The sequence below is a fragment of the Castanea sativa genome, chromosome 4 (genome assembly GCF_040712315.1).
Source record: "Castanea sativa cultivar Marrone di Chiusa Pesio chromosome 4, ASM4071231v1".
NCBI classification, from domain to species: domain Eukaryota; kingdom Viridiplantae; phylum Streptophyta; class Magnoliopsida; order Fagales; family Fagaceae; genus Castanea; species Castanea sativa.
The window spans coordinates 34,282,873-34,293,970 of record NC_134016.1 but is presented as its reverse complement, the minus strand read 5'-3'; the positions used below and the strand labels follow the sequence as shown (position 1 = coordinate 34,293,970).

Here is an 11,098-nt window from a genome sequence, read left to right as displayed (position 1 = left end):
TATAGGCAAAAGCATTATCTCGTAATCAATTGCACAATATATTCCACGCCAATTTCTTGAACAACAGAATCAAATATATTGAACAACGTTTCAGCATCCTTTGTAAGGCCTGAAGTGTCAATAGATTTCAAGAACATAGCACCCCTTGGACAATACACCAAAAAATTCATTATTGGTTGCTGTTTTTGATTTGTCCACCCATCAGACATCACTGAACATCCATATACTTTCCAATCATTTTTTATATCTAACAAAAAGTCATTAACTTCATGCACAGCATTTCTCAAAAAGGGTCCCCTCAACTCATAAAAAGAAGGCCCCTTAAATCCCGGCCCAATAGAAGCAATGGAATCTATCATAGGTTGATAATAGGGTGATTGAGATGCATAGAAGGGTACATTAGAATGATACCACCATCTTGCCACATTCATTTTTGCATTATCAACCATTGCTTTTGTAGCCAAAGCGCTTCTTATAGAGGGTTGAGCACCAGGGGTTGTTCTAGGAGCAAAATAACTTTTAATTTTCTTCTTTTCTCTTATTTGACTCATATCAATGTCAACATCCTTTCCCCTAGATTTTCGTTTACCTAATGTTTGAGGGGGACTCTTTTCAACAACCCTAACCTCATCCTCCTCCTCCTCCTCCTCATCAACATCAAATGGATCACCATATGGGTTCCCAATTTCTGACTGAATCCTCTTTTTAGTTTCTTTAGATTTTTTTAATTCTTCAATCATTTGTTTCATTTGAAACCTAATATCAGATGAAACAACTTTACATGATTCAACTTGACCCCTAATCCCAGCAAGATGATACTTAAGTCTAGTAATACCACCCCCTTTGATCAACTTATTACAATACAAACATATAGTGTTATTTTTTGCGTTCGGCACTGCACGGGCATGAGCCCATGCGGGATCCTCTGATCTTGCAGGGGCAGAGGCCAAAGCGTGGAGAAGTAGCAGAACTATGATGATCAACCATAGTTTACCTGTTAAATGAAATGTAATCAAATTCAATCAAATGCAGTGGCTAAAATTTAATTTAATTTGCATGAAGTGAATGAGCAAACAAATTACATATCTTAAATGAACAAATCACATATCTTAACTTAAGTACACTTAATTCAGTTAATTGCATATCCAAGAGAAAAAAAAAAAAAAAAATAGAAGCTCATGACAATCCGAGAGAAAAAAAAAATAAATCCACAACAAATGACTTCAAAAATTTCTTACAAAAATTGCAAATAGGAAAGCAGCATTATTACAATTGCTCAAGATTCTATTCTAAACTAAGAAATAGGAAACACATCTACCTATTTGCAATTTCTCGATATTCTCCACGCAGTCCACACTTCTATCAAATGCAAAACAATTCGAGAGAGTGAGGGTAGAGAAAGAATACCCGCCAAGGCTGTGCCAGCTTCAATCCGAGAGAGTGAGAGAAAGAAGGAGTCACGAGAGAGTGCTGTGAGCAGTGGGCACAGCGGCGGCAGTGAGTGAGAGAGGTATTTGAGAGTGAAAGAAAAGAATGGGAGAGAAGAGAGAGCCGAATAACAGTTGAGCTTCAAACAGAGAGAGTGAGAGAAAGAGGAGTCACGAGAGAGAGTGCGATGAGCAAGAGTCAGTAGCAGCGGCGGCAGTGAGTGAGACTGTGAGAGAGGTATCTGAGAGTGAAAGAAAAGAATGGGAGAGAAGAAGAGAGAGCCGAATAGAAAAAAGAATCAGAAGATTAGGTTTTTACTTTTAGACTTTAGTTAAGTCCAAAACGGCGTCGTGTGGACTTTTGTTTTTTTTGTTTTTTTTTTTTTTTTTTCCCATAGACCAAATCAGGTACCGGCCGAAATTCACATTTCGGCCGGAATTGACCGAAATTTTCCGGAATGGCCGGAATGGACCGAAACCCACCGAAATTTGGCCCGAGGTGGAACGGTGAGTATCTCGGTACCGGTTTGCATACCGGAACGAAAAATTCCGGCCATTCCGGCCGGAACGGAACGGAATTAATAACTTTGCTTATAACTTGACACCCATAAGTTATGAACAATATCATGTCTGTGACATTGTTGTTATTCCTTTTATTAACCATTTCTGTAGATAAACATTTGCAAGCTCAAACAACTTCTCTATCTTTCTTTTATTCCATGTAATGGAGTTTCTTTGTCTTTCTCATATTCTCTATTCAAATCACACAAAATGAGAGAGAGAGAGAGAGAGAGAGAGATGTTGATTTTTTTTTTTTAAGTATAAGATAGAGAAATTCTACTTTTTAAGAGGTTTAAGTGTCATTATTGTGGTCTTTTGGGCTTGTATATTTAGCGTTAATGTATCATTCATTTTGGCACAAAGATTAAAAAATTTAGATGGGACATTGGTACATAATTAGCTATCCAATTTTCAACACACACACACACACACACACACACACACACACACACACATATATATATATATATATATAATTGGACATGTACACTTTTTCTATCATCAAGTTAATGAAATTTCTCTATAAAAATTCCTAAAAATTCTCTAAAATATACGTATCCAATTATTTAAAAAGACATGCACCTTAATCCTCGTCTAAACCAACTAAATCTGCCTAATAAAATCAGCCCCCCAAAGTTTAAAAAAGTCTCCTATAAATTTTGTGTAGCAGACCTTAACGGTGAAACTATTAAAGGAATCGATTAGAATGCCATGGGCCCCTTCTCCCCACCCCCAAAGTTGAAAAAAATTATTAAGAAAGAGTCTTAAACCTTCTTCTATAACCCACCACTCACAGTCTTATTCTAACTCTTTAAGTTTCCAATTAATTCAAATATTAAAATATCAAAATTAAATTAATCCAGATTAACGTGGTTTGGTTCTCTTATGAATCCAAAATTGAGATGTTAATAGTCCGTATTTTTCTTTTACACTTAGCTTAGGAAATTGAGATATAATAATTTGCCGAGCACCATTAGAGTCTTGGTTCCCCTAGAATTTTTTTTTTTTTTAATAAACAAAAACAAAATGGCATAGGCTAAAAAAATATTAAGTACGTAATTTTTTTATTAAAAAAATCCTTGAAATTGTATATTATTATTTATTTTTAAATATAATACATTGGAAATGGCAAAGTAGCTAGACTCATATGTCTCTCTCTCTCTCTCTCTCTCTCTCTCTCTCTCTCTATATATATATATATATATATATTATTTTTTCTAAGGTATATAATTTCTATAAGAAAGTAAGGCTGGTTGTATATATTGAAATAGAATCACAATTTCGTTAATAAGAAATTGTGAATTTGATAACGAAATGTGAAATATGATAAACAATTTATGAATTAAAAATTATAACTTCAAATGTATATATAATAAATATTTAAGGCTAAAACTAATAAACTATGAATAAAAATAAAATTAACTCAATAAATGAGAGAGAGAGAGAACAGGGAGTTCTTTTCTTTTCTTTTTTTCCTTCATTATGGAGGATGCACGTACAAAAGGATATGTGGATAAATTAGGGAAGAAAATAGATGTGGACAACAGTCAGCCATGTCCAGAGCGCCGCCCAATAATAATAATGCCTATTTCACAGGATTTTGATGACAATGGTTGTTTCATGCTTGCACTAATTTACTTTCTACAACCAAAAAAAAAAAAACAAACAAACACAGAGAATGACCTTTTAATTATACTTTGACTAAAACTTGAAACATCCTGTGGTTAGGAGGCAAAAATCACAAGACAATGATACCAAAGTACCAGACAATTACAATAGAGCTAAGCTGCATCATGGTATCACCTAGAATACCCACTAGCATCTCCAATATCCCTGCAAGGTACTCTAATAACAGTAATTAGAACAAAAACCATGTTGTGATTTGTCTTGGCTGATTACATGCAGTGCATCACTAATCACTATGAGCAACTCAAAGATTTACTGGCATCATCTTGAGTTGAGAATGCAATTGCGTCTATGACCCTACGATAGAATGCCCAAGATGGGTTCCATTTTGTAATGGCACGTTGACCAAATGGGTTCTGCTCAACATATTTTTGAACATTCTCGGCCATAGCTAACCTTTCCAGATAAATTCGAAGATTGCCTCTGGGTCCTGTGGCAAAAGCATGTTCAAAGCTAACGGGTTATTGTATAATAAGGAGTATTATTCATAAAAATTAACAAACATGACCAACAAGTTAATCAGTGCAACAACTAACATCCCAAGATGAACGAAATGACACACCCACTGTTCAATTACAAAGGCAACATTATACAATTTTCAGCAGCAAAAATGTAAAGAACACACAAGGAACTTTAAAATTGGCCATAATCTGAAAATAATTTATACTAGAAAAGGAAGAACAAAAATTTTCTATCAACTCTAAAGAGTGGCTCACCTAATGATGTGTCATTAATATCAGTATACCGATATGTATGTGGAAATATTGCCGTGTTGACCTAAAATGATGACAAGACGCAAAGTTTAAAAAATAAACAATATCAGTGTTGGGATATAATCCAGCATCTTAAAACAAGTCATAATCCCCAAGTGACACAAACAAATGAAAATTGGATTGATTGGCTAACCGGATTAGCTAAAGCCTTGTATGGTGAATCATCCAACAATAATGTGTTTGCTTCATTATAGTCCCCCTTTTCCCAAGGAAGATCAGGCTCAAGCTTTTCCCATAATTTTCTAAGTTCCTTCAAAAGCAGAGGCTTTTCTCTATTCTCAATAGTATTGAATCCAGTACTAGTACAATGTGATTGATCCTGCAGAAAACCAATCAATATAGACGATGATAATAATAATAATAATAATAATAATAATATGCACAGTATGATAATTTTCTAGAAAAAAATATTTTAGCTGGTCACAGCCTTCACAAAAGACAGTGGCACCAACAGCACGTTTAAAGATGCTCTTTGTTCAAAAATTTGAAAAAGCCTATTCTGTGAACTAGCTAGGATACCTGATCACAAAGACAAAGTTAAGAAATTTTTATTTGCTTCATAACATTGAAACAAAAACCAAAAGGAAAAAAATTAAAGAATTCACAAATTCCATAAGTTACCAAAATAACAGCTTCCAAGAGTAGGTACAAGAACTTCATCAAATGCAACCAATTACAACAAATGAAAGTTATATCAGATTGTGAATGGTAGGGGAGAATGAAACTTGGAAGCAGATCATATATGCCTTAGAAGAAAACTTTGACCACCTTAGTACCAGTCAAACAAACATCAAACTTGGAAAGTGATACCCACGGTCAATTTTTTCCATGAAAGTTAAAAGGGAGTTTACTGAAAAGAAAATAAAGATTTGAAACGGAAATTACCCAACAGAAGACCAACTTATGTTTGGAATCTCCCAGAAGAAAGTCAATCAGCCTGTCCATGTTCCTTCTACAAGATGATAATAAGCAACATGATCAAGGCACAAGATTCATCATAAAGTGAAGCTAAATTTTTGATCCACTAATGTAGAGGGCTTACATCTTTAAAACGAAATGCCCCTTAAAAAGATAATCAAAATAAGGAGAGGAAGAGAGTACTAATCAGTCGAAGAGTGAATCTTACTTGGTTCTTGATGACCAAACACCCACAACAAATTTGTCAAAACAGAACTGTAGAAAACCATCACAAAAAGGCCTCTTAAAAACTGGGGGATAAAAGACAGAGAGAAACAATCAAGTTAGAATTGAGCTGTTGAATGCCAAACTCTAAACCAATGTTTAAGTGTCGAGTTTCACCTGGTTTCATTGATATAATTGCATCTGATATATATCCACTGGGAGCATAAGGAACAATATCAAGAAGCAGACCATTCACATCAAGGATGAGAAGCTTTTTCCTAGGAGAATCCATAAGAGCTCTTTCTGGAGAAGGATCTGATATTTGAGAACGACTTCCCTCTTTGTCAATAACATCCAAATAAGCTTCATCTTTGACTAAGCATGATAAGGCACTTCCTTTCATCTTGGTTTCTCTCTCAGCATCCACCTTTTTTAGGTGCTTGCAAGAAGGACTACATCCAGATATATTATCAGCAGTGTTTATCTCACCAGAAAATGCAGGTTCATCAAAATCTTCATTTACACAAGACAAATCCCGTCCTGCAATTTGGATCTTACAATTCATTCCCCCATTTTTCTGTTCTAAGTGCTCTTTTAGTTTGTCTGGCACAGAAACATCATTTACAAAACTAAGTTCACAAGAATTCTTTTCAAAAGTCTTCATTTCACTTGTCACCTTGCAGTCCCTGGATGCAGGTTCACCATCTGCACAGTTAAACGAGGCTTCCTCCATCAAAATGTCATCCACAACCTGTGCTGGGGTAGCATGCTCCCCTAAAAGTGCTCCATCTGACTTCTTCTCCAGTAATCCAGCTGTAGGTACTTCTTCATTAGAACAATGAAACAAAGGACCCATACCATCTTCGATGGATTCTGAACTATTTCTAAAGGAGGCAGAGGACTTTTCACTTCTCCTACTGCTTTTTCTGACAGATTTCCTCATATAGGTTTTAAGATTCTTTTCGTCAAGTGAAACATGTTTATTCTTTAGGTCATCATCATGTTTCTCCATTAAAGCAGTATTTGCACTCTTCACAAATTTACTTTTCTCCCCAAGGATGACAGAGTTATCCTTCGCATTTGTTTTCATCTTTGAAAGTTTCAGAACAGAATTATCATCTTTCTCAAGATGCTTAACATCTGTGCCACTTTCTTGAAGATCACACTCTCTATCGTTAATTTCTGAGGCACTACACTTCTTGTTCTGCTCCATTCTCTTAATCTTTACTTGAGAACAACTTACTTCCATACAAGATTGCACCATTTCTCCCTCCAACTTCAAACAGGATTTGACTGGAAGCTGTAGAGATGGATCTATTTCTGGTGGAGTCACATTCAACAAGGAGGTACCTTCTGGACGATCACAATCTTTACCTTTATTTTCAAGCAAATTTTGCACCCCATTCTGCTTCTTTTTCCTCTTTGACTCTGAATTACTTTGGGGTATTCCGGATTCTGTCATTCCACCAATAGCAACCAAAGAATCTTCAACGAAAACGCTGTCAGTAGTAGTTTTCATAGAAGAAGAACCCTGCTGACAATCAAGATCATCATCATTTATTTTCATAGAGTGATCACTCTTCTTTGAAAACTTCCTTTTATATTTTTGTGACTGATTTATAATGGCATGAACTTCGGCCCTTGTTTGATCCAAGTCCATACTAACATTGACTGAAGGCTGTGGAAGAGTATGCTTCAATAAAGAACTCCCCTCTAGACATTCTTTAACTGGATCATAATTATTGTGAATAACATCATGATTCCTAAATCCTAATCTTCTCCATACACTTCTCTTCTGTCCATGAACTCCTATGCAGTCACCACATCTATCTTTAGCTAAAAGTGATTAGAAGCCATATATATGAATCTCTTCATTGAAGAAAGTCTACTTCTCCCAAATATAATACCATTCTTCCTCTCATCCATCCATTTTCATTGAAATTGATATCCACAACAATATCTCCTCTTAGGCCACTTCCCCGTGAGTTTGAGAAGAGGTACAATCTATTTCTTTTATTCTGCGTTCCTTTATATATAATGACCTGATATAGAGTTCAATAGAAACAATAACCATCAAATAGTATAAGCGATTACTATAGCTATATAGATGTCTCACACGCACTACATTTAATTGACCAAGTATTTTATTTATCCAAAAAAAAAAAAACCCTGCACGCTACATTTAAGATATGCAAATAAGCAACAGTCCAAAAGCAGTAACTCAACATTTCTCATAGAAAAAGATTTTAGGTTTCTTTACAAACCAATAAATTATATCTGGATGAAGGTATAACACAAGATTCCTACACGACTAGAAAAGACAGGAAAAACATGAATGACATCACCATAAAACAAAAACAACCCCTTCACATATAGATGGCCATGGCTGCGAGTTAAATAGATGCAAGTTTCTCTTCCTTTCCCCTCCTTGTTTACAATTCAAACAATTACCATTTAAAACTACACATTAATGATAGAGTGAAATTCAACAAATCAGATCCAATCACCCAAGTACTGTAAGCATGAAATGGTTTTATAAAACATTTTAGCTACTATTTGATGCAGCAAAAGGCACTCATGCCATCAATAATAGTTTAAATATACTAATGCAAAAAATAGACACAGAAGACCTTCCTTAAAAAAAACCACACTTACCATACTTGAAGTATAATAAGCATTAAGCCCAATCATGAACCTTCATTCCTACTTCTTCTTTTTTTTCTAATAAGGAAAACACAGTCTCCAATCATGTTAGAAATGCACAACGTTTTGCAAAAAACATACTTGGGAAAGCTGGAAGTAATTTCTATTTGTTCAATGGAATTTGACCGATACCCCTATGGTTCCAGCATCTCTTGTGGTGCTTAGGCGCTGGGATTCAAACCCCACCAGCCCCCTCTCCCTATTTACAGAATCACTTCAACCATTTGAAATAGTAAATGATTTTTTCAGCACAAAGGAGAACATCTTTCTATCTCTAACATCAAGGTAAAGAAAAATACTTCCAATGGGCTAATGTACCTAGGGGGTCATTGATGTCTTTTTCATAAATCTACTTTGAAATACTTAAAACAGCATTGACATCCAAGTGCTATAGTATATCTTATAAACACGCACAGAGAGGTGGAGGGGAGTGCCGAAGAAATGTACCAAAAATAACCAATATTCTAAAGTCCATATTGGTGACATGATTTTTTTTATTGGTATATTATACACATACCTGGTTCATCTTGAACTCACACCCTCAACCTTCATCTTATTCTTACAAAAGATTGTGCAATTTAAGCTAGATCCCATTGCCTATTAGTCCGTAACATATGTTTACGCGTGCTACCAAAACAGGAATAATAGCAGTCAACATAAATCTAATTGCTCTAGCACAAGTACTACACCCATGATTTGGCTTTATTAACTTAGTTTCCAAATCCATTCCTAGGTAATTCATAACATTAACTGAATTCCATAAAAGCAAAGAATCCTAAACTATCTAAGCAATCTAATATCACTGTTTCATTGCTAAAAAAAAAAAGACAACACACAAACAAAACAAACTACAATAAATGTCCACTAAAAACAAAATTTTCTCACAACACAATAACCGCCTTATTTAAGTGAGTCATTTCATCTCAATTTCTAATTTGAATAGTGCTTCCCTCTACTTTTGCTTCACTTTTTTTTTTCTCAGCACCCAAACAGAGAATTAACGAAAAAAAAATTGAAGAATAGAAGACAAAATGCAAAACCCAACAAGACCCATTATTGTAAACGACGAAAAAAACACTTAAACTCTCTTAAAAAAGCAAATCTCTACAAAAACACATAAAGTAATCCAATACCCATGTCCTAAAACTTTAGCAAACTGGGTTTTCCGTACAAGAATCACAGTACTAGACAAAGTTACAGAGAGAGAGAGAGAGAGAGAGAGAGAGAGTGAACCTCGTAGAAGAGCTTTGGGAGGCAGAGAAGTACAGGGTACTCGCTGTGATTAGATCAGAAGAAGAAGAAGAAAAAGAAGACTTTGGAAATGAGAGAGAGAGAGAGAGAGAGAGAGAGAGACAAAGGGTCGGAGACTTTTAGGATGGTGGCTTTTATCTGAGTTTGTTGATAGTTGCAAGCAAAGCAATAGCACATAGACTGTAGAGAGAGAGAGAGAGAGAGAGAGAGAGAGCAGAGCAATAATATATGACGGCTAGGTAATATGGTTACTTGTGGATGAGAGTTCCCATTTTACAGTTTCTAGTGGGTTCGAACTCCTAGATTGATCGGTTTTTGGGGATTTTTCTTAAAAACAAAATACATGGCACACCATTTTTGTCCCAACTTAACTAAAATTCAAATGTAACAAAATATAAGTAGTTTAAAAAAATTAAAAATAATATAGGGAACTAGTCACCATTTTTTTTTTTTTTTAGATAAGGCAATTAGTTACCGTTTGTTACATAAAATAGTTATGAAAAATTATAAAAGAAAAAATTTTTAAGTATTCTTAAAATACAGTAATATAGTATTTCCTCATTTCACATTCGTGATAAATTTTATTGTGAATTTAATTAGTAGGATCTATTATAAATGTGAAATGAGGAAACATCATGCTACTATATTCTGAAATACCTAATAATTATTTGCGATAATATAACTAAATAAAAAGTTGTAGGTTTATGTGAAAATGTATATTCATTAGTTAAATGTAACAAAAGTTGTGATTATAGAAAAGTGTATCTTTATCCTTACCTTAAGTTCGGGTGCAACATTTTCTATCTTTTGATCCCAAGGAGCAAAAACAAAAATTTTTGGGGTACAAGATAAGCTTGAGGTTTAAATTTTGAAGATTTTTTTAAGTTGTAAAGATTGTGTTTGTCACTCCTACTTGGAGAATACATTTTGTTGTAACGCTTTCAAGCAAAATAAAGTGTATTATTACAAAAATGAATTTTCTAAAGAATTGAGTTTGTTATTATGTTGACTTTTTTATTAAAATGTAATTACGTTTAATAAAATTGTGTTTGATTTGAACAATTGTGAAATAATTTTTTTTTTACAATAAACTAAATTTTAATAGAATAACTATAGTAACAAAAAATGAATGGTTTCTTATAAACAAATTGTATACATAAAAATTGACATACATTATAATTCAAATCCATTACATAAAATTTCAAAATAGTAATATTTGTCTAATTACAATAACCTATATAATAATAACAAAATACATAATCCTTTCTACATTTTGGCTACAGAAAAATATCCTTGCTACCTAAGATACAATCACCTATATAATAATTTTTTTTTTTAAGAAAGAGAAAAAAAAAAAAAAAAACCTTTCCTTCTATCACCGCCGAGATCTCTCTCTAGACACTCCCCCCTATTATCTCAAAGCGGTTCTTTCATGGTAAGAAAAGACAAGACATAGTTATGATATACTCCAATAAGAAGGTATATGAGAAAAAATGAAGAAAAAAAATAATCATTAAATAAAGAAGGCAGAGACCAGAGAGAGAACACAATGAACTAATGTGAATTGGTCTGATT

General features: G+C 34.0%; 2 protein-coding genes across 2 annotated transcripts; both read right to left on the bottom strand.

The window, feature by feature from the left end:
- Positions 1-14: 14 nt before the first annotated feature.
- LOC142632766 (uncharacterized) lies at positions 15-3,862 on the bottom strand. The gene is made up of 2 exons (XM_075807110.1): positions 3,805-3,862; positions 15-994 (listed from the first exon to the last, which is right to left on the bottom strand). The coding sequence occupies exons 1-2, from the start codon at positions 3,860-3,862 to the stop codon at positions 15-17; spliced, it is 1,038 nt and encodes a 345-aa protein (XP_075663225.1).
- Positions 3,660-9,769, bottom strand: LOC142631513 (uncharacterized). Its single transcript, XM_075805678.1, has 7 exons — positions 9,506-9,769; positions 5,747-7,611; positions 5,574-5,655; positions 5,333-5,399; positions 4,581-4,766; positions 4,391-4,451; positions 3,660-4,104 (listed from the first exon to the last, which is right to left on the bottom strand). The coding sequence occupies exons 2-7, from the start codon at positions 7,227-7,229 to the stop codon at positions 3,908-3,910; spliced, it is 2,076 nt and encodes a 691-aa protein (XP_075661793.1). The 5' UTR covers positions 7,230-7,611; positions 9,506-9,769; the 3' UTR covers positions 3,660-3,907.
- Positions 9,770-11,098: the final 1,329 nt, after the last annotated feature.